This window comes from Lissotriton vulgaris, chromosome 2_1 (genome assembly GCF_964263255.1).
Source record: "Lissotriton vulgaris chromosome 2_1, aLisVul1.2, whole genome shotgun sequence".
Lineage (NCBI taxonomy): Eukaryota > Metazoa > Chordata > Amphibia > Caudata > Salamandridae > Lissotriton > Lissotriton vulgaris.
In genome coordinates this window covers 1,588,196,940-1,588,222,045 of record NC_141687.1, presented here as the reverse complement: position 1 = coordinate 1,588,222,045, position 25,106 = coordinate 1,588,196,940, and the positions used below count along the sequence as shown (strand labels likewise).

At 40.6% G+C, this 25,106-nt stretch overlaps 1 protein-coding gene across 1 annotated transcript in view; it reads left to right on the top strand.

Moving 5' to 3' along the window:
- The window catches only part of LRP1B (LDL receptor related protein 1B), a 3,669,685-nt gene that overhangs the window by 1,003,664 nt on the left and 2,640,915 nt on the right, over nucleotides 1-25,106 (top strand). The window contains exon 7 of the mRNA XM_086955170.1: nucleotides 15,895-16,057. Coding sequence (XP_086811296.1) covers nucleotides 15,895-16,057 — 163 coding nt within the window. The remainder of the gene's footprint in view (nucleotides 1-15,894; nucleotides 16,058-25,106) is intronic.

The following is a 25,106-nucleotide window of genomic DNA, read 5'->3' as shown; positions in this document are numbered from 1 at the left end:
AGCCGTTGATCACTGGATGGTGCCTGCTTGTGCAGGGTGGTCACACCTTGACCACAAGGGAGATTCTTCAGTCATCTTCTTCAAGTAGATCGTCAAAGGTCCAGAGTTTTGTTTCAGAGTTTCAGTCAGGATTAATCTAAGTCTTGGGACTCAGCTCCTACCTATATACCAAACTTAGGGGCTGGATTACCTGCTAGGTCCCTCCTATGGGTGGGATCAGGGAAGGGGGTGGTTACACCCCTTTCCCTTTGTCCAGTTTCACGCCAGAGCTGGGGCTGGAGTGCCTTAGCACCGGTTTGAACTGGACAATGCAAGGGACACCTTGTGTGCCCCAGCCAGTGTCTCATTTCTTTCAGCCCTCGCTGTCCCAATACACAAAATCCTGTCTGGGGTGGTGCTAGCACCTCCCAAGGCAGGAAACCTATTGTCCAAGCCTCCCTCGCTGGAAGGACTCCCAGTAGCAGGAGGTCAGACTTGTGTGTGTGGCAGCAGCATCCATTTTGTAATGCTGAGGCTCTGGTTAACTTTAACCGGGAATGGTATGAACAACATGTCTTCTCCCTCTAGAAGGGTGGCATGCAACCCCCGTCGCTAGAATTGGCGAGGGGGTAGTATTCCAAATCGTATGACACCTTACTCGACATGTTTTGATAAAGCCAAACCAGAGTTAGCATTTAACCGCGAGGTTCATAATGCACTTAAGAGTATATGGTATGGCAATATCCTAGAACAGCTATAAGGACATGGTTCTGAAAGCTGCAGACAGGCTCAGCTCATGCTAGAGCACCATCTCACATAAAACCAAGCACTCTGCCTCCAGGATTGTTAAGGCCTGCCATAGGAGTGACGTATAGGTGTATATGTCTCTAGATATAAGGTTAGATATTGGTATACTATATCTAAGCAAGGGGTGATTACATGACCTTGTCCCAGCTGAGTGATCAGCCAGTTGTGTCAATGTGAATGGACAGCCAGGGGTGGCATAATACATGCTGCAGCCCCTGGTAGGCCTTGGATGCACCTATGTCCTATGTACCTATAGTACAATGTACAGGGACTCATAAGGTGGCCCAGTATCCAATTGGTAATGCACCTAAAGTGCATTGTACTGAATTTAGAGAGAGAGCAGCTGGGCTGTGGGTCTGATTAGCAGGTCCACAGCCACATTAAGTCGAAAACCAGTGAAGCAAAAAGCAAAAAGTGGGGTGACCATAGGAAAGCAGACCTTACTCTCCTACAAGCACCTTTGCATTTCTAATTATAATGATTACACGTATTTGAATTGCAAGCAGTCAGTCTTGTAAATAGGGATTGCATTCCATATATATGCAGAGAAAGGAGGCATAATTAAAACGGTTAAATATGGTACAATATTGCAACAAGCGTGGTCCTGCAGACATCATAAAATACAAGACCAAAGGTTGAGTTGTTTGTAAATGCCACCAGAACCCTTAGATAGGATTATAAAATCCCCATTAATCATGCTATCTGTTATGTACGTTTTTTTTCCCCTGCTTTTTTTGGAGTACCCAACTTGAAAACGCTGTTATCTTCAAAGTGCACCCAACAATGGGCACTGGCTTGATTTAGATCTACCAGGTGTATGTGAATCTTCAGCTGCAGCATGGGTTGCTTAATTATGAGCATTTGCCACTTAATTTGACATCACAAAACAATGTTATTTCCATCTTAAATGAAGGACAATAATCTGATAGATTAAGCTGCATAGTTTGCATTTTTACTGTATGGTTTATTTAAAAGTTGAGTGCACAGGGATAACACACTTTCTCATTGTTCATTCAGTCAACCCAATCCCTGGTTGAGTACAGCAAGTGCACAGGGATAACACACTTTCTCATTGTTCATTCAGTCAACCCAATCCCTGGTTGAGTACAGCGAGTGCACAGGGATAACACACTTTCTTATTGTTCATTCAGTCAACCCAATCCCTGGTTGAGTACAGCGAGTGCACAGGGATAACAGACTTTCTCTTCTTATTTAAAAGAGCTACATAATTTTCTACTCTATGCCATATAAACATAGTAACCCCCAATGAAATAGTTTTACAGATCGGTTTCACTACTGTCATAATAATGAATTCAATATTTTCCTGTGAACCCTGAAACATTCTCCATGTTTCATTTATTGTTCACTGTCAACTATGGTTATTTATATAGGTACATTGACTAAAACAAAAGAACCAACACCATGAGGCTCATTTAATGAGATGCTGCAATCATAGGATAGGTACTCAGCAGTCACTGGTCCACCTTGACAGTGCTGCAGCCCAAAAGACTGAGCAGACTTCCACCAAAGTTGTCAAGCTCGACCTTTACCCAGAACAGTGCTGTTTGTGATTTGGGGTAAATCTATTCAATAGTTTTGCAGAAATCAAGGCTTAAAAGTTATAGATGTATTTACAATTGGGCTCAAATTTCAAAATCCAAGCCTTCTGGTTGACTAAGAAATATTTTTGGGAGTGATTGCTCTGATTAGCTGGTCGCAATATGAACAGAACTATTAAGAACTCTAGACTGGCTCTCCTGTTTGGAAAATGTTTATAAAAAATGACACAAGGGGCCAGGTTAGGGATACCTGACACCCTAGCCCTTGTGAGGATTCCCAAAGGAACCCTCCCCATGGGATAAAATAAAATTAACATTTTCTGTTTTACTGACCCGCTGGGGTCCCACTGGACCACTAGAAAAAGTAGAAAAAAAGAGCAGGCCTCCTTTTTTGTTTAAATCCTCCCTGTGATGGTGTGATGAAGTGTGGAGGGGGTGTACATGCAACTTCTCCCCCCACGAGACAGGTTTTGGCTTCTGGCGCTCATTGCACAGGCCCATTGTAAATTATTAGCCCTGGGACAATATAATAATTTTTCCTCCCTCCCCACACTCCTCAAAGGCAGGGGAACTGCAGTTCTCCCACCCGTGGAAGGAATAGATAAGAATGTGCTCCTGCTGGGTGGGAGCTAGACACTGCTAGCTCCTACAGCGTTTAGAGAGCTGGTGGCACTGAAGGGATCTTGGGGTTCCCCCCATGGCTTTCCTGCAAAACAATGAAAGCTGGGTGTTCCGGGTGGGAAAGATGCACTCCAAGCAATGTGCATGCCTGTTCCTGCAGGCTGCAGGGAGCCAGTGGGTATGCAGGGATTTTGGGGCTCCCCTGCAGCCGTCAATTTAAGAAAAAAGCTAGCTGGGAAACGCTCAATAAAAAAAAAACACAGGAAAAAAGGAAAGCTGAACTGCTGCTAATGAAAAATCCATTGCTCCCAGCCAGGAGTGTCCAATTATGCAAATGTTTGTCTATCTAGCATATTTATTACTGGTTTGTGGTGCCCTATTTTGTAAATTGCCCACAAACATGTTTTAGGAATGTTGTGGGGGGCTGCAGAGAGTGCAGCGGCACCTCAGAAATATTTAAGTAACAGCAAACCTATGTTTCCTGCAACCTAACCAACATGACCCTAGGAAAGGTTTAGGATTGTTTTAAGCATTTCTATAACTGGTTTAGAAAAAGAAAGTATCTTTATCTAAGCCAAAATAATAGAAATACAACATACATGTGCCAAGTGATCACTTTTAAAATGGTTAGTTCAAAAATAGAACTGTAGAAGCAAAATATCTCCAATCTGGGCCTATTACAACCTTGTGACAGGCACCAATCCAAAGTACAGCACTGACCGCAAGGAGCGTGGGCTAGGCATGAAGTCACACAAACCCCCTAAACAAAAGTACCTTGGAAACACAGTCAATAGATGATGCACATTGTCGTGGAGGTGAGGCATCAGTGCCGAGGCGAAGCCGGTTCCCTTCTGCTACTGGGGAAGCAAGGCATTGAGTCAATGAGGGGGCAAGTCATTGAGGTCGGGACAGGAAAGTTAGGCGGCATTAGGCATGAGGCATCATCGGGCCTGGGTGCGGGGGTGCAGATGGGGCTGTGCATCATGCACTTCACGAGCGCTGCACCCGGACTCGGTTGAAGTTGTGGTATAGTTGTCGGCGCTGCTGACGGTGTCAGAGTTGTTCTTCTTGTGTTGAAGCCCCAACAACACAATTATCAGGGTCCTGCTACTGAGATTGGCACCCTTTTGAATACAAGAGTATACAGAGGAAACCAGGTGCTGGCCAGTGGAGGCAGTTGAAGTCTTTGTGGCCCTGAGACTCCAGAACAGGAGGAAAGCACAGACAAGCCCTTGGAGGTTTTTTCTTTAAGCATGTTCACAGCATAGTTACAGTCCGTGTCCTCTCCTTGGCAGCAGCAGCAACTGCAGGCCAACCTAGCACAGCAAAAACGGCAAATGGGCAGTACTCTATCTTGCAGCTTTTCAGCTCTTTGTTTTTGGCAGAAGTTCCTCTTGAGTACAGAAGTGATCTACATTTCTGTGGTTTAAGGTCTCTTACATATACCCCATTTTCTCTTTTTTCTTTTTGTAGCAAGGGTCTCCGAGCCAAGTCCAAACTAGTTCTGTCCTCTCTGGTGCGTCTGACTGCAGGAGGTGGAGACAGTATTGCGTAAATGAGACACAGCCTAATGAGTTGCAAGTGAAACTCCCCCACCACTCTGAATGCAGCCTTGGTCTATTCAGCCCAGAGAGGATTCACCTAGGAAAGGCAGAACACACCTAACCCCATATTGTGCCTGTCTGCAGTGAATGCACATTCCCAGTTCCAGTATCTCTAAAACCAAACAATCAATACACAAATAGCAGAGGCGTAGAGACAGGTTAAACAAGAAAATGCCTACTTTAAAAAAAGTTGAGTTATTAAATTCTGAGTTCAGGGGGCCTAAAATGAATTTCTCTATCTTGTCCCAATGGAAAGTTATACTTGTAAGATGTTACAAAGCAACTCCCCTGTTAGCCTATTGGAATGACAGCCTTTCTATAGTGAAAAGCTAAAATGGCAGTATTTCACTATCAGGACATGTGACACATACCAGTACATGTCCTACCTTTCACACACACTGCACCCTGCCCATGGAGGTACATTTGGCCTACATGAGGGGCACCTAACATGCAAGGAAAGTTAAGGTTAGGCCTGGCAAGTATGTGCATTTGCCGGGTTGACATGGCAGTTACAAACTGCATGCACAGACACTACAGTGGCAGGTCTGAAACACATTTACATGGCTACACCTGAGCGTGACACAATCAGTGCTAGATGCCAGTAGTAGCATATGATTTACAGGCCCTGGCACACTCAGTGCACTTTACTAGGGACTTACCAGCAAATCAAATATGCCAATCATAGATAACTTTTTATAATAATAATAATAATAATAATAATAATAGGGGGTCTTGTAAAGCGCTTGGTGGCGCACATTGGCGTTTCCCCGCGCTAGGATGCGAGCGCTAGCAGGAGAAGGTACTAAGGTGGGAACCCACTACCGGGCATATAGAAATGTTTTTAGCTTGGCTCTGAAAATGGGCTCTGAGGGTTCCGGCGTAACGCCACCGGAAGTTTGTTCCAGCTAGATGCAGCCAGATACCTGAAGGATCTGCCGCCCATCCATGCTTTGGACACCTTAGGGATGGACAGCAGGCGCCCCGAGCCAGAAGATCTGAGAGAACGAGAGGGCTCGTATTGTGTCAGCAGACCCTGCAGGGGAAGAGGTGCCCTGCCGTTGACGATCCGATGACAGGTGCATAATGCTTTAAATTCCACCCTGCTTCTCACCGGAAGCCAGTGCAGGGCCTGGAGCACGGCTTTAGAAGCTGATCTTCTGGGCAGTCTGAGAACCAACCGGGCTGCGGCATTTTGTAGAACGTGCAGGCGGCTCAGATTCTTCTCAAGAGTCCCCAGGTAGAGCAGGTTGCCATAGTCCATCTTGGACGTGACTAGTGCATGCACTAGTGTTTGGCGGGCTTTGATAGGAATGAGCTCCAGAACCTTCCTGAGTTTCTTGAGGATCCCGAAACAGGTACCAACCACCCGATTCACCTGGGGTCCGAAAGTTAGCTTGGAATCGAACCAGACACCTAAATTCCTCGCCTCCTGGCAGGGTATTGGTGCTGGTCTCAGGCAAGGTGGCCACCACGCCGACGTCCAAGCCGCTCGGTCTCCCCGCACCCCCAGCACCTCAGTCTTGCCTCCGTTGAGCTTAAGGCAGTTGGCAGACATCCAGGCAGCTAGGTCTTGCATGCATGCTCTGAGGATGTCTGCCGCGAGACCGGGTGCACGCGATAGGGAGATGACCAGCTGCGTGTCGTCGGCGTACGACACCATGCGCAATCCGTGACTCTCCACTATTGGTGGCAACCGGGGCAACGTACAGATTGAAAAGAGTTGGACTCAGGGACGAGCCCTGCGGCACCCCCTGGTCCAAGGCTACTCGCTCGGAGTAGCAGTTGCCCTGCCTGACTTGGAAGCCTCGGCCAGATAGAAACAATTGGATCCATTTTAGCGCTGCACCTTCTACCCCTCCTTTGTTCAGACACTGTAGCAAGATGGAATGTGCTACAGAGTTGAACGCAGCGCTAAGGTCAAGAAGGATCAAGGCCATAGTATGGCTCTCGTCGGCACCCTGCCTGATGGTTTCGGTCGCCATGAGGAGCGCTGACTCCGTCGAGTGTCGAGGCCGGAACCCAAACTGGGTGGGATGTAGAAGATTGGTATCTTCCACAAATTGCATTAACTGCCAATTGGCCACCTATAATAACAATTTACACAGGGAGCACTTGCATTTTGACACTGATCAGTAGTGGCAAAGTGCCCAAAGCATCTAATCCAGCAAAAATAAAATCTAGCATACTGTCAAAAATACAGGGGATAGAGGCAAAAAGTCAGGGGAATCCACGCCTAGGATGCCAAGTCTAACACATGTATATTGAAGTAGTCAGTCTTTGACAAACCCAATAGGTGTTCCTTTTATATATTACTGTGTTGATTCCTTGACAAATTCAGAAGGCCTGACTTTTTTAAAATGGGAAATGGCCTTATATATTGAAATTGCCTATGGTATAAATCAATTTAATATCCGCAGCCTTCTCCCTTTCGAGAGGAGAGGTCTCGGTGGACAGGTCAATCCCACATCAAAACCTACCAAGAATTCTCCCTGTAAATAGTTTTTTGCACTGTTAGACCAGTCATCCTTAGAGACGAATCACAGTCAATAAGTTGGTAATCTTCACTATCAACTCCACTCCCTTGTTTATGTGAAGCCAGGCAATCTTGTCAAAGGTCTCCACGAAACAAATGGGCAAAAGCTAGGCTGAGGGGCACCCTAATAGAGTCCCTAAGTTAGTTAAATGGATTGCATCTAATTCGGCATTGAGCAGTACAGTTGATGATATGGATACATTAATTGAAGAAGTTGAAAGTTTACTAAGTGGCCATGATAAATTGCCTAATGCTAGTCAGAGAGTGGCTAATATTTATTTAAAGAAAATAAACAGAGGAAATCTTCATCTATGTTTGCTCTATCTTTGGCACCTGTTCAAAATGTTGACGGTAATGCTGAGCCCAGAGACATTATCAACAATAAGCTGGTGGGGTACAATTCTCCAACAGTACTGACTAACTCTGCCGCAAATACCTCTACTGCTGGACAAACTATGGCTCCTGATATTGTATGTGCCAGCTGATTTGAGCCTCTTGTGCATTTGAGCTCTCTTAATTGAGAATGTCAATAATAGCTGTAATGGTGATAGTATTGACACATACTTTTTCTAAGGGGGAGGCTAAGAAAGGGGATGAGAACTGTACATTGAATACTGATTATCACTCCAATGTAACTAAATTAAGTGAGCTCATATTAATTGTCAAGCAACAAGTTACAGAGGTGTCATCACGGGGAGCTACGGTAAGAACCCTTACTGAACAACTTAATAGGACCCACCCTTCTGGTATAAGCAGAGGGAATATTGAAAACATTAACTCCAGCATTATAACAGAGCATGGGCAGCTAGGGGGCTTACATGCTGAATCGCAATCTAGGCGTGTAGAAATTCCCAACACCTCTAAAATATGCCTTGACCCTATGCTACACTTTAAGAACAAGGAGCCACCGTGTCCTAAACCCTGAGGGGTTAACTCAAGGGTTATAGCACCTGCCATTCTATGTGCTGATCCCTGGGATCATGGTAGAATCGCAGATCGGAGCTCGATTATAGGATAAGCTAGGGGGACACTGCCTTCCAAGATGGCTTTATAAGGAGTGTCATGTTTACACTCACAGGGTGTTGGGAGTGTGAGGAAGAGATTACAAGGTCCAGATTCAGGAACAGATGCTAAGGCCCTTTGAACCTGTGCAGTGGAAGCAGAAATAGAGTTTTTATTATGAATGTACCTAAACTGGCCCCTGCTACAGGAGAAACAAGTAAATCTTTAATTAATAAAGTAATCCATTGGCTACAACAGGTTAGGCAATGCCACTCAATCATATGATCTGATATAGGGGCTGCAAGGCACTGCCCCTTAAGCAAAGAATACCATTATAATATTCTGAAATTAGTTAGTGGGAACATAGAGGATGGTTTGGTCAACTTGAACCTGCGCATCCTACCTCCTGATGGATCTATGATTCAGTTCAAATTCTCCCTACCCAGCAAGGCACAGGCACCTGACCCAAAGAATGGGAGATCAATGGTCTGTCAATTGAACAATTCCCATAATACACTGTTCAAGGGGCATACAGAATCTGTGGCTGTTTACATATGACAGGGACAGGAATTGACTTCCAGTAGTGTTCAGAGTAGTTTGTCAGAGGAAGGCTACCAACCTTGTGAACTTATAGATCCAGTACAATCCATCATGATTAGCGTGACCAATGACGTGGCAAAGCAATCCCTTGCAAATCCAAAGCCTATTAAGAACTTTGGTCTACTGTCCTGGAATTTAGCATACCTTAAGTGTAAACTTTATTTTTCAGGAGTGGGGGAAGTATGTTGATAGTTATGATACATGTATTTTCCAGGAGAAGTGGGCCACTGACAAAATGTATAGAGTGGGCTTTACTAATTACAGTGCAGAAGCAGCACCGTCACCTTACTAGCCCTGAATATCAAAAGTACTATTAGTAAGAGCTCAGTGCTTTTGGTTAATATTTACAGATTTCTATCCCAACATCAGGACTACCCTACTATATTGGTCTTTGACGACTTCCTGGAAAGGGAAGGGGCTTCCATTAATTTAGTACTTGCTGGGGATTTGAATATTGCTTTTGAACCTCTAGAAGCAGCCAGGAACATCTTAAATGAGAGGATGCTTATTAAGGCATTCCATGTTTGAGACAAGACAGGCTCGTGAACAATGTGAGGGCGGCATTTCAAGTGGCCTCTCTCACTTGTAAATATGTACTTCTTGCCGCAATGGATGCTCAATCACTGACAAAGAACTAAGATACACATTCATAAGAGTTATTTGTAAAACTAGGATAAATTACATCCTATTCGAGTTACTGAGAGACTAGATAGCGACCATAATGCTTTAATACGAGAACTGTCTGATATAGCCATCTCATCTCAGCTCCTCCCCGAAGGAAGTTTGTCAAAACCAATCAATCTTAGTAATGATAGAAGGAGGGATAAATGGTCCAAGATTGAAAGGAGTGACAATATTCTGGTGTAAATCTACAATATTGTAGCCAACTCATTGGTAGATCTGAGTAAATGTAGTATGCAAGTGCAACCCTCAATGGATATATTTTATAAACTTATGGGGAAGATAAAAATGTTTTTTTATAGTGCAGGGAAGGGCAAGGTAATGAGAACCAATAAAAATGAGTGTTACAGTGAGTGTTGCAAGGTACTCTTGACCAATGGTAGCCATTACAATAGGCCTGAGGAGTATGGCAGCTTTAAAAAGGAAACAATACAAATCAATTCTAAATGAGGCAAAAAGAAAGTGGTGAGAAGGATTCGGGAGATCTACTTACTGTAGTGCAAGCCAAAGATAGCAAGCAGTTTTGGCATTTAACAGCTAAAGGATCCAAAAATCTAACTGAAGAGGAAGACTTCCACATACAGCCACAGACCTGGGTTAATCACTTTAGTGTGTTATATGCAGCGCTGATGGACTTAAGGCCAAGTACTAGTGAACTATTCTTTGTGATGTTTCCCAAAACAGAAAGAGAGGCAGATCCAATTAACTTGACTATTGAAGAAACACAGATGACAAGTGTCACTTACAAAAGGGTAAAGCACCAGGTCTAGATACAATTACAGGTTACCTTTATCTTTCTAAACCTAAATTCTGGTACGTGATTCCTAATCCTAATTTTAATGCCATCTTAAAGGGTGCTGATTTCAAGATTCTTGGTTGGGTGCCAATGTAGTGCCTGTATTTAAAAAGGGGGATAAAAGCGATCCAGCGAATTATCGGCCCATCAGCCTGATAGATACAGGGACAAAATTCTTTAGAGACAGCTGCTGGAGAGGCTTCCAGACAGGATGAGGGAAGGGAAGATAGTTTCGCCCCTGCAGGCACAAAACAGGAGAAAACACAATCACCGTAAACCAATTATTCCAGTTTTTAATGATTTTACAGAAATATGCAGTAATCAAAAAGGGAACATGTACATGTTGTGTTTGTTGACCTATGTGCCACATTTAATCTAGTCCTCCAAGAGAAACTATGAGCAGCCCTATAAAAGTTGGGGGTCCAGAGAAATCTATTGAAGATATTTATTAGACTCCATAGAGATAACTATATTCAAATCAGGTTGCGGAAGGAAGGCGGGCTTACTCATCGCTTGAGGGTGAACAGAGATGTGCACCAAAAGTGTGTTCTTGCACCTACTCTGTTCACCTCATATATCAATGGATTGGTTGAAACATTAACTGATTGTAAAAGTGATCTCCCTAAACATGCTGGCCAAGCAGTGGCATCCTTGCTTTTTGCCAATGATACCTTACTTATTTTTACAATGCTGATGGGGCTCTGAAGTCTACTGGATCGTTTTTTTGGCATCCTGTGTGGAATTTGGGTTGGAAATAAATGCCACAAAAACTACATTTATGGCATTTAACCCAGACAAGTCCTTTAGGGGCATGATTACATTGGGAGCCCTCCCAATAGAACAGGTGAAGCAATTTGATTACTTGAGGGTCAGGCTAACAAATTCATTATTGTGGACTCAACAAATTGCAAAGAACCAACACTAACTTCAAAATGCAAGCTCTGCTTTAGTAAAAAGACTGAAAACCTCAATCTACATGCCAGTTGCCCCAGTAATCCAAGTGTCTCAAGCCAAGGGTATTGGAGAGGCATTGCATGCGCAGAGTTATCGGGCCAGAATAATGTAGGGGCTATTGAAAAAACTGAAAACATGTTTAGGAGAACAATTCTGGATCTCTGCTAAAATGCCCCTTTGACTTCTAAACGCCTAGACTTGGGACTTAAACATGTAACACATGTGATTGCCTTTATGCTGCTTACTTATTGAATTTGAGTTTGTTCAAATATCTCATCACTCCCCATGAGACAATCCCTGCTTGATGTGTTGGCTCTAAATACATGGCTCAAGTACATAAAGAGCTGGATGTACAGACTGGGCTTGAGTGAGTTTTCGACGAATCCTAAGAGTAAACGGAAAAAAACCTTGGAAAATCTTCAAAAGAGACATTGGCTTCATGCTAGTGAAATATGGCTAAATCAAGGCACTGCAGGGGGATTATCAAGGAGGTTTCTGGATTTTAAAGCGGAGTTCTTGAATTGTATAGAACCCCAACTAGCAAAATCCTTGTTCTAAAAATTCGGAAATGGAAGGGCGTTAACTTTTTGTCCACTTGCCCTTTATGCAAGGTCAATCATGAAACCGAAAAACATTTGTTGCTCTTTTGTCCAAAGTACACTCAGATAAGAAGAACATGGCTAATTTCGATAAGCTGCATTTTATCTGTGAACCACTTGAAATATATTATTACAATCCTTAAAAGTGATTACACAGAGTGGTTAATCTTCACCATGTCCAGATATTTGTTACATGCCTGGAGGTTAAGAAGCAGGATGCTGAAATTATCTACTAACGACTGAAAATGTTTATTGGATGAACTGTTAATGATTTTATATTTTTTTAAATTAATGGGTAATACATTTAACAGATTTTAACAGTTTTAAATGATGGTAATGATTTTATTTTTGTAATTTAATAATTAGGTGACATAAGTAACCCTGGGCATAGTGGGTGAAGTGGGGCTCTGCTGAGCATATCGAAGTGGGGGGAATCTACGCACACCTTCACACTCCGCATAGCCCCACTATGCGCTGAACGCCTCCCTCCCTCCCTCTTTTAAATGCCCTTATCATCATTAAAAGCATTGTAAAAGTAATTAAAAGACTTACCTGAGATGCGGCATTCAGCGGCTCCCTCTTCTTGGTTTATTGCCGACTTCCTCCTCACAAATGCACATGTCAGACCCGCGCATATGCATTTGTAATGAAGGCCTTAGTGTTCCTATACATGAATTGGTGTATAAAATTATGGAGGTATTTCTGCCACTTCCTGGAAACGAATTGTGGTTATGTGGGTTTATTTGATCAAGGTGTGTTTGTTTTGCATGAGTGACAACCAAGCCGTTATTTGGGTCACTCAAGTGAAAACTGTCAAGTGCCTCGTAATGCATGGAAAAGTTTGGCAGTGGATTATTTTGTGTCACTCCATGCTTTGCCGAGGTTGTTTAAACAGTTAAAATTTGTGGTTTATTATTTTTCTTCATGAGTCATTGCTGGGCTTCCAGGGTAGTTCCATTCAGATTAATTGTGTTCAGTTTCATAAGGAGGTGTCTATTAAAAGAAGGATTTCTGTTGGAATTTCTTGTGGGCAAAGGTAATTAATTACACATCACCCTGCCTGACGCTTTAATCTTAGTACTCTCAGTACACTGGTACCCGACCAGTGTTGGTAAGTGTGATACAGAAAAAAAATATTACTGACAAAATAATAACAGCGTCTAACAGCTTAGTCGTGTATGACGGCTTCTTTTATTTACAAATGGAATTAATTTTCAAAAAGGCCAACACATGTATTGCACATGCTGTCCTTCTTCAATGCTTAGTGTGTATGTTATTTCTTTCGTATATGAAATTTAATGCCTGATAAACGTATAAGGTTGTTTTCTTCCTTTTTAGTATCAATCGGTGCCTTTGTAAATGCTTGCTTGTATGCTTATAAATTAAACTACTCGACCCTATTTAATCTAATGCTCCTTGGTACTTTAACTGGCTCCCTTCTATTGACATCTTAATGACTGTGTTTTATTCATAGGTGTTTCCTTTCTTCTATATCAGTGGTATTTTCCTCTAAGGTCAAGTTATTTCCTTGGACTTCATAGCTGCCCCATGATAAAAGAATCACATCCCTTTTAATTTCCTCCACTTCTTCTTGTATCTTAGATTGTCCACCTTGGAGTTCCTTGATGAGGATTTTATTATTTAGTATGGTGCCATGAATGATTCTTTATGAATGTTCCATACATTTTATTACCACTTGCATCATATGTTTGGACTGCTATTTTATTTGTAAATTTCAAATAATCTTGAGAACCTTCAGGCAGTGTGCGTCAATCATGAATTTTGGTCCTGGATATGGACTTAGTCAGGGGAATCAATCTCTCTGAAATGGAGGTTGAAAAATCTCCAGCAGGATGAGGTAGAGGGCTGTAGCTGAAGAGAGTTAAACAAGGTCGGATACCCCTTTGGTGAGGGACCACTGAAACAAATCTGCTGCTGTAGAGAAGAATGTAGTGGGAGAAGCTGTGAATCAATCCTTTTGGCTATGCACTTTGGACGGATAGGCGAGCAGGTTGGTAATCATCTCCTCTTGGTCTTCAGAGCAGTTTTGTCCTTGCGGCTCTGAACAGGGGACCAGTGACCTAGGCTTTGCGAGTCACTCAGGAGGTCCTGTGACAGATGAAGGTCCAGACCTTATCTCCAATACAAGGTAGCAGAGCAGAAGGACAAACAGAGCAGCAATCTATTCAGGTCAGCAGTCTTATAGAGCAGCAGACTAGCGGAAGGGCTATTCTTCCAGGAGCACAGCAGTCCTTCTTTCAGGAAGAGCATCTACAAGTCCAGAAGTGTACTGCAGATTGGGTCTGAAAGTTAAATTTTTATACATTGGAGCCTTTCTCCTGGAAGGCAGAAGAAGCTTCTGGAAGGGTTCTATGAAGTGCATGGAATTTTCTCACACTCTGGCTCCAAGATGATTGCAGTGACAATATGAAAGTGATAATTCCTCTGTGTTAAGGCAGAGCACGGCTATTCAGTTGTAGGTGTGTCTGTGCTGAGATCTACCCCCCATCCTGCCAGTAGATGGCCCACACCTAAACCCTCTATTGTGTGCCTTTCTCAGAGGAATTCAGAATGTTTAACTGTTCACTATATCCAGTGAGGTGACCCAAGACTGGCTGCAAGAACAAAGGGCTAATGGCAGGAAAAAGCCAACTTTCTAAATTTGGCACTATAAAAATGGTAATAAGAAAACAAATTTACCATTAAATAGGACTCTTCACTATAATTCCAGAGACACCAAACATGCCATATCCACCAGCACCAAATTGGAAATTTAAGCTTATTTAATATAATAATGAATCCCCAGTGTAATCCTAAAGGAGTGGTAGGCCTCACATTAAGGAAATATTAATTTAGGATTGTTGTTACTTCCAGGATATGTAAAACCTAAAAGTCAAGGTCTAAACTTTTATTTGCATGGCACCCTGCCCTTTGAGCTACCTAGGGCTTACCTTAGGGGGGATGTATAAGTAATACAAGGGGAGTTTAAGGCATGGCAAGGGGGCTTGAATGCCAAGTTCACATGATTGTTTAAAACTGCATTTAGGCTGCAGTGAAAGATGTGTAGCATATTTTGTAGTGCTACTTAAGTCAGTGGCATAGTAAGGGCTGCAGGCACACTCATGGCATTTAATATGCAGACTTTGGGTATATGGTATAGCACTCTACAAGGGACCTTAAGGTATATTAAATATGCTACTTGGGTCTAAGTCACCAAAACCATGTTTAGAGTAGAGAGCACAAGCACTTTAGCACTGGTTAGTCACATAATTCTAAGGCCAACAAAAAAAAATTCAGCAAAACATGGAGGGCATAGAGGCAAAATGTTTGGGGGTGACTCTGGAAAGAAGACTCGGTCCAACACCACAAATAATGTAATCAATAAGAATTACTATTTAAACTGTTAGTTCTAGTTAGAATTCTGCAACCAACTATTGTGCAAAAATGCCTGTAATAGGTGGTTGCACAACAAGCACAGAATGGAATGTAATTCAACAAATGTATCAAAAGAATACAGCTTCCATTTCACAAAATAACTTTAACTTACCGGGTTTCTGTCTTGCTCACACCAACGAAGCCAGAAGCCGAGGGAAGCTGTTATGGTTCCCTGAACAAGGTGGGAAATCTCAGTCAAATTTTCAGAGTTTGATGACATACGTAGCTTTAGTTTTGCCACATGTGTTACATTTCATTATACAAATATCTGTTATTTAGAACTAACTCAGAGGTCATCCACTTTTAATTCTATTCTCATTTATTTAGTTTCTGTTTTTTCTCTGTCTTAATGTTCTTTTTCTCTCTCCTGCTGCATCATGAAAATGCATTGTATGAGTAATAAAGTACCAGAGCAGAAACAAGATTCCACTGTGATATTGTTCTTATTCAATTCTTATAACTGGCGTAAGATTAAATGTGAGTTTTAACTGGTACTTTGTGTGATATAATGAGGTTGATTATTGTAATGACACCCATATTGTATATACAGTGGGTATTTGTTTCCTAATAAAAGAATCTGTGTGTTTAAATGATTTGAGTCATGTAATTCATTTGATTTGGACAAAGTGGCTATCTGATCAATATCCCACAAATGCATCTATATATATACCATGTTACTGTTATGAAACCAAAATAATTATAACTTTGTTTTCATTTTTGTTAGATATACATCAGATGGCAATTGACTGGCTGACTGGAAATTTTTACTTTGTGGATCATGTCAGTGACAGAATCTTTGCATGTGATCAGAATGGAAGTGTTTGCATCACATTGATTGACATTGATCTTCTCAATGCAAAGGCAATAGCAGTTGATCCAGTAGCCGGGTAAGCTTTGTTTTAATATTCTCAAATAAATGTGACATGAACCACTGAAGGTTCTGCAAATTCCCAAGGTTCATCATATTTCAGTATAATCACTAAATATAAAGGTTATACCTATTTAATTCATTGTATTCAGATATGAGTTATGCCGATAGTCTAAAACACTTGCCAATATCCAGCTGTCATGGACCCCGATTAGATATCCATAACATGAACTGAAACATGTAAATAATCATGAGTTTTTCACTGCTATAGCAAACATACAATAAGTGAGTTTCAATAAAATTTGCTCTTGTGAAAATGTTTCTCAAAATATACCAGTGCATTTGTGTTTAAATAGTGTTGTGTTAGAGGAATTATTTCAATGGTGATCATTGTAGGTCCAGGAGAGTAACCATTGGCTATGTCAAAATGTCCACGTATAATAATTTCATAAAACTATATCTTATGTGGATATCTCAAAAATGTATTATGGATCCCACTCAGAGCAACTTTGAATACTCAACTATTAATGATGCACTGTATGCATGAAAGCACTCTAAGATGAAAAGTATGCCAATGTGTGAAAATATTTCCATCAAAATGTACTGCTTGTGTTTCTTTTGTACATATTATACGTGAATTTTCAGTCTGTGTTTTAACTCTCATAAGTCTACCTCATCGTCTCCCTGTAAGAAAATGTTATTGCTGTATAAGGCTTCTGGTGGAAGCCTATTTCATGAATAATCGGATCACAATTAGGTCACTGACATTTGTGACATAACAACAGTTGGAAACATAAGTTGTTTAAGATTAAGAACTATGTTTAAGCTTTACTATTCTCACTCCAATCTATGCAACAGTAGTAAAAGTGTTGGACTTTAAAGTGGTTAGATTTTGGGCTGTATTTAGATGTTTGCGGTCAAGTGACTCCATTTTACTTCGTCATAGTGATGATGGATATGTAGTCTGCCGAAATATGAATTACAAGTATTGTTCCTAAAGCTGTATTGGTGTATAAATTGTAAAGACATCTCTGTCACTTCCTGAAGACCAATTGTCGTTGTGTGGGTTCCATTGCTCAAGTTGTTTTTGTTTTGCATGCATGACAACCGTGCATTCATTAGGATCACTCAAGTGCAAACTGTCCAGTGCCTCATAAAGCGTGATGACATTTTGCAGTTTGAGTTACTCCATGCATTTCCACGGTTATTCAAACTGGTTAACACTTTAATGAATTTTTTTTCTTAAAGGGTCATTGCTAGACGTTCAGGGTAGCCCCATTACGATTTATTGTTGGTAATTCTTGTGGGAACAGGGAATTACAAAGCACCCTGCCCGGTGCTTTACTCTCAGTACACTGGTACGCCCACCACTTCCTGGAGACCAATTGTGGTTGAGTGTGTTCCATTGATCAAGTTGATTTTGTTTAGCATGAGTGACAACCAAGCCTTTATTAGGGTTACTGAAGTGTAAACTGTCCAGTGCCTCGTAATGTGTGGGAACATTTAGCAGGGGATAATTTTGTGTCACTCCATGCATTTCCATGATTGTTGAAACAGGTAAACACATTGGTTTATTATTTTTCGTCATGGTTCATTGCAAGGCTAACTGGGTAGACCCATTCTGTTCATTTTTTCGGTTTCATAAGGAGGTGTCTATTAACGAAATATTTATGTTGGAATTTCTTGTGGGTAAAGGTATTAATTACATATCACCCTGTGCAGTGCTTTAATCTTCAAAAATGTTCATGCAGAAGAAATAACAGTGTCTAACAGCTTAGTCTGGTATGATGGCTTCTTGTATTCACACAGGGAATTCATTTCCAAACTGACAACACGTGTTTCCCACATTCTGTATTTCATCAGAGCTTTTGTATACATGATCTCTTTCGTATGTGTACCTCAATGCCTGATATAATCTTATAGGTTGCTTTCTTCCTTTGTTGTAACAATTGGTTCCTTTGTAAATGCTTGCTTTATGCTTTTTAGTGAAATAGCTTGATCCGACTTTATTCAATGCTCCTTGGTACTGCATTCTGCTTCCTTCTATTGACTCATTAAGGATTGTATTTCTTTCATAGCCACTCTCTTTCTTCTAATTCAGTGCTACATTCTTCTGAGGTCAAGGTGTCTCCTTGAACTTCATAAGTGCCCCATGATAAGGGATAGCATCCCTCCTAATTGCCTTCACCTCCTCCTCGGAAACTTTATATATAAATTATATATATATAAATTATATATATATATATATATATATATATATATATATATATATATATATATATATATATATATATATATATATATATATATATATATATATATATATATATATATATATATATCTCGCAGTTTCCGTATCAGCAAACACAGGACCACAAATTCGTGCTTCTTCTTTATTTTTTGTGCTTAAGCGTCACAACACGTTTCGGTCCCGCCTTGGACCTTGATCACATGACACAGTGTAAAGATTGAGGCGAATTGTGCGGAGGTTGATTAACCTTCACTAACCGTGCGCTGTAGTTCAACTTGAAACTTTAACTTGTTTCTTCTCCTGTTTTGAACCATTATTTACAAAAGTTCATGACTCCATTTTTTCTTTCTTTTGCTTAGAGTTTTATTGATCAGATACTTTTCTTGATTCATTCATGAATATTTGACATTTCATATCCTTGAGTAATCATAATATCCTTACAACTCTGCCCAATGCATTTCGGGTCAGGTCATGTGACCCTTCGTCAGGGGCCTGTGAATAAAGACGACTTTATTCACAGGCCCCTGACGAAGGGTCACATGACCTGACCCGAAATGCATTGGGCAGAGTTGTAAGGATATTATGATTACTCAAGGATATGAAATGTCAAATATTCATGAATGAATCAAGAAAAGTATCTGATCAATAAAACTCTAAGCAAAAGAAAGAAAAAATGGAGTCATGAACTTTTGTAAATAATGGTTCAAAACAGGAGAAGAAACAAGTTAAAGTTTCAAGTTGAACTACAGCGCACGGTTAGTGAAGGTTAATCAACCTCCGCACAATTCGCCTCAATTTAAAGACACGAATAGGCATCGTGTGACAACGCGTAGCGCTAAACCAAGCATCATTAAGTATCGGAATAAATCCTAAAAACAAGTGTGCACAGAGACTAAAAAACTGTTTTGTACAGTGTAAAGATTCACATTGGTGTAAATACTATGCAGAAAGTGATGACATCAGCACAGTACATTCAGTAAACGTGACCATAGACATGGAAGAGTTTGATTTAAACACAACCAAAATTCATTAAATAACTTGACTCTATATGTCATTTAAAAGGCACATAAAACCAATGTTAATTAAAAAGAGATTTTAGCGTAATTCAGTGCAGTGTTGAACATAAATAAAAATATAAATACTTTTTTAGACAAAGTGCAAGTGCAAGTGCAAAACAAATAACCTCTCATAGAGGCGCAATGATGTCTACAAGAGTAATCACAATTTTGAGCCCAAAATTGGTCAGATGTTGTGCGCAAAGATGTTTTGAATGACGGTATAAATACCCGAAATTTACCATCACTTAAGATGGACATAAAAAAATGGACAGTTGGAGCCCCAATAAAATTAGTTTGACTAATCAGCTACAAGTGAGGATTAAAATCTATTGTGTTATAATAGACCAAGGAAGACCAAAATATGTATAACCACACTCATTAGACAGTTTTGTGGTCTAAGTATCTGTATCCTAACAATAGTCTCATCATCTCTATTGCACTCTTGTTATAACCAATCTAGTTTAAAATGGTATAAGGTTGTCCGCATTTGGGAACCGCAAGGATCTTCATAGGATGATCGCATGCTAATGTGTATACATTCTTATGACTGATAAAATTCATAAATACATCCTAAAATTCATATAAATATAAATATCAATATAAATATGGATAAAATAGGATTTAAAATTGCATACACTTTATATAGACAACCGTGAGGTGACTATTAGAATACATACATCTATTTGAGTTTACATAATGAGGTGTTTGGATTTGATCACACAGAAAAACATATGTACTTGTATATGCCAGTAAATCTAACATGAGGAGGATTAGAGGCACGTGGATAAATCCTCCGTCATATTTAAACCAGTTGGTTGTTTAGTATTAAGCTCCAAGATATATCTAGTTTCTAATTGACGTAGTTTTTCCTCACGGTTACCTCCCCTTCTATCGGCTCGTACCGAGTCAATTACAAAGAAACTGAGCTCACGGCTGTTAGATTTATGCACAGATTTAAAATGCCTGGCAACCGGGTATGTGTTGTCCTGGTTAGATATTGCCCTGAGATGTTGCAGAATACGTTTGTGTACCTGGAGTTTGGTATATATATATATATATATATATATATATATATATATATATATATATATATATATATATATATATATATATATAGTTTCCGAGAAGGATGATATAAGTAGCAGAATCACTGACACATCCACTCATACCCCCATAGAACCTTTCTGACACCGACTCCAATACAATCATTCACAGGCCCATAGCAGAAGTTACACACCCACTTCACCTCCTCCTCGGAAACTTTATATACATATATATATATATATATATATATATATATATATATATATATATATATACATATATATACATATATACATATATATATATATATATATATATATATATATATATATATATATATATATGTATATATATATATATATATATATATATATATATATATATATATATATATATATATATATATATATATATATCTACACATGTGAATTACCTGCTGGTGTTCTATTCACTCACCTGCACTACAAGTCCCAAGATGCCAGGAGCCACGCCCACACAGGGAAGGACTTTAATTAGTATAGTGCAATGACGTTTGAATGAACTAGCAGCAGTCAGCACACCACCATTGAGAAAGAGGACTGGGGTTCTTGAAACGCGTCTGGAGATTGTGCTTAAGAACTTTGTGTGAAGTGGTAATCACGCTGCAGTTTACCAGCAGGCGGAGTCCAATCAAAAGGATTAAGAAGATTTGCGTGTGGGTTCTCTCTCAAGGGCAACCTTTTTCGAATTTATATTTGTGGCTGGTCCGGTCACGAGAGGATCCCGCTGCCTGAAAGGCAGACCAGTGCTGTTCTAAGGAGAATAAGCACGAAATGGATGCAACTATTCCAGGGCTTCGTCGAAAAGCAAGGTAAAAGGCTGAGTTGTGAAGACCCCTTCCACCCACTGGGGCAACACTTGTGAATTACCTGCTGGTGTTCTATTCACTCACCTGCACTACAAGTCCCAAGATGCCAGGAGCCACGCCCACACAGGGCAGGACTTTAATTAGTATAGTGCAATGAAGTTTGAATGAACTAGCAGCAGTCAGCACACCACCATTGAGAAAGAGGACTGGGGTTCTTGAAACGCATCTGGAGATTGTGCTTAAGAACTTTGTATGAAGTGGTAATCACGCTGCAGTTTAACAGCAGGCGGAGTCCAATAAAAAGGATTAAGAAGATTTGCGTGTGGGTTCTCTCTCAAGGGCAACCTTTTTCGAATCTATATTTGTGGCTGGTCCGGTCACAAGAGGATCCCGCTGCCTGAAAGGCAGACCAGTGCTGTTCTAAGGAGAATAAGCACGAAATGGATGCAACTATTCCAGGGCTTCGTCGAAAAGCAAGGTAAAAGGCTGAGTTGTGAAGACACCTTCCACCCACTGGGGCAACACTTGTGAATTACCTGCTGGTGTTCTATTCACTCACCTGCACTGCAAGTCCCAAGATGCCAGGAGCCACGCCCACACAGGGCAGGACTTTAATTAGTATAGTGCAATGAAGTTTGAATGAACTAGCAGCAGTCAGCACACCACCATTGAGAAAGAGGACTGGGGTTCTTGAAACACGTCTGGAGATTGTGCTTAAGAACTTTGTATGAAGTGGTAATCACGCTGCAGTTTACCAGCAGGCGGAGTCCAATAAAAAGGATTAAGAAGATTTGCGTGTGGGTTCTCTCTCAAGGGCAACCTTTTTCGAATTTATATATATATAACCTATATTGACTATTTTTTGCAGGACAGTGTTAAAAACTTGCATTCCTATGTACAGGACTCTTCTGACTTTGTCAGAAAATTGGGTAATTTTGTTTGGAATGAAGACTGTGTACTTATGAGTTTAGATGTCACATCTTTAGACACGTCTATACGACATTTGGACGGTATTAGGGCAGTGAATTACTTTCTGAATAGGAGGTCAATCAATTTTTCTGCTCATAATTCCATGCTCACTGCCATGATTAAGATTTGTCTGGAGCAAAATAATTTTTTGTTCAACAGCCAAGTGTATCAGCAGGTTAGAGGGGTAGCTATGGGGGCCTGCTTTTCTCCCAGCCTAGCGTGCTTGCACATGGGCTGGTGGGAGGAGCAGGTCCTTATGGTACAGCATCAGGCCATTATGAGTAGGCATGTCCCAGTCTATCTCAGATATATAGACAACCTCTTTTTTATCTGGCAGGGTACTATGCTAGAAGCCCAGGAACTTGTAGAAAAACTTAACTGCAATGATCTCAATTTGGAATTCACTTCCACCGTAAGTAAAACACAGCTTTGTTTCCTTGACATAGAGGTCTACATACATGCAGGTAATCTAGCCACAAGGTTATATAGAAAGCCGGCTGCAGGTAACACTATCCTGCACGCGGCAAGTCAACACCCTCATCACTTGATACAGAGCATCCCCTTTGGGGAGATGCTTCGTATTAAAAGAATTTGTAGTGATGATAGAGAATGCATAAGAACTATGGAGGAAAGCAAATTGCGCTTCCTGGCATGCGGATATTCTGCGAAAACTATCACCAAGGCCATGGAGCGCGCTAACAACATGACAAGAGCACAGATTTTGGCGCCTAAACCGAAATCTGATGCTGTTCAGACTGAAACTTCCAAAGAATGCTCCAGGGTAATAGTTACATATAACCAACAGCATAATGAGATCAGGCGGATTTTCAGCCGTAACTGGAACCTGGTGACGGGGGATCCTGTCATTGGGGGTTCGGTAGGTAGAAGGCCAGAATTTTCTTTTAGAAAATCTACCTCTATGTCAGATAAGCTGGTTAAGAACCATTTGGAACCTCCGATATCAAAAACCTTTATGAATCTGAAAAAAGGTTTTTTGAAGTGTTCCAGTTGCAAGGCCTGTAAGAATGGATGTAATAAAACACGTTATAGCACTTCATTCAAGGATGAACCTGTACTGATAACAAAACACCTAACCTGCAAAACAGAATTTGCCGTTTATGTGCTGCAGTGCCCCTGTGAACTCAGGTATGTACGGAGTACCCGACTTCCGGTTCACAGGAGAATACTGCAGCACTTGAGAGCAATCTCCAACAACGAACAATCCTATCCGGTGGCACGCCATTTTCAGGCGGTACATGGGAGTGATCCCAAGCACCTCACCTATTTTGTCATAGACTGTGTTCTACCCCTCAAAAGAGGTGGGAATAGGGATGCGCTACTCAGGGTCCTTGAGACTCGGTATATTTTGGAATTAAATAGCCATACTCCTGGAGGTCTCAACGCCAGTGAGGACTTGTACACCTGTCTATAGTTCCAGATTTCATATTATTTGTGGCTACACCCTATTAGTAAGAAATGACATATTGTTTAGCAATTGCGTGCCACTGTATGATAAACAAGAAAGAAAAAAAGCTAATAGAATTGTCTTGCATTTCCGGTTAGAGCTGTGTGTTAACATCTGTCAGCAAAATGAACTTGAAAGGGAGGGGCTCTTCCCTTTTTAAACAATTTTTTGTTATAATTTACTTGCACTTGGCACTTTGATTATTCTTTTTTTGCACTTTGCGATGATGGCTGCTCCTTGCCACTTTATGGGAATCAAACGGCGTTAATTGTGTATGTTTACATAAGATTTTGTTTACATGAAGCACTTGACACTTTATTGGAAATTCCCACTTGGGATGTATTTTCTAAATGTTTTTTTAAAAGGGTCAGGAAACACAGTCTTTAAGAAATATGAAATTAACACCTTGTTTTTATGATCTATATATTTATATATTTATATGTATATATTCATGAAGTTTTTTGCATATGTTTATTTATTTGCGTGATATTGCGCATGTATGTATATACTTCAGTTCATTCACCCACTCGGGTTGTATTTAAGACATAGTAGGACTACGCATTACTGGTCTAGTCCTTTGTTTGTTTCTATGTACCCTTTGAAAACATTTTGTGTTTGATTATGGTGGTTGAATTTTAGTCCACCTTTTGTGTCATTGTAAATGAGGATAAATTCCCATGTGGCTTTGCGATCACATCATGTGATCAAGACAGTGGATACTGTCGAAACGCGTAATGGCGAGCATGCTGAGCAAGATTGAGCTTGAATAAACACGCACTTTGTTTGGCACCATTTCTGGGTTCCTCTCTTCGTTTTTTCAGGACTGCGCGATATCTGGCAGTGTTGGAGGTTTTGGGACGAGTCTTTCTCCTATATATATATATATCACTGAAAAAACTATAGGTTATAGACCATATATAGTTAGGAATTCGCATTTACAAAACCTTATTTTACTCACACAAAACCATTGAAATTCCATATATAGTTAGTTGCACTAACTATATATCGCGCACCCGCAATCCACTGCTGATGATGTCACATATTACATCATTCATGACATGGTCAGTGACATCACTGATGACATCACTGATGACATCTCAAATGACATCACTGATGACATCACTGATGACAACATCCAGTGACTGTATGTTTCTGTAAAGTTAAAATATGTCTTACATATTGAAGAATGAGTGGATGTATAAGTGTCTGGATGAAGGATTTAGTAGGTGCATGACTGACTGTAAAAAAGTGCATGTGGAAACAGCTGTATGGGCAGTTGACTGTGTGCATGAGTGTATTGGTGAGTGAATGGATATCTCAGTGCTACATGTCAAAGTAAGTACATATGTAAAACACAGTACATGTGAGAGTTGACATATATAAATAACTGTGCATAAGAGCCAGTGAATGTGTGAGTGGCTGTATGGATCATTG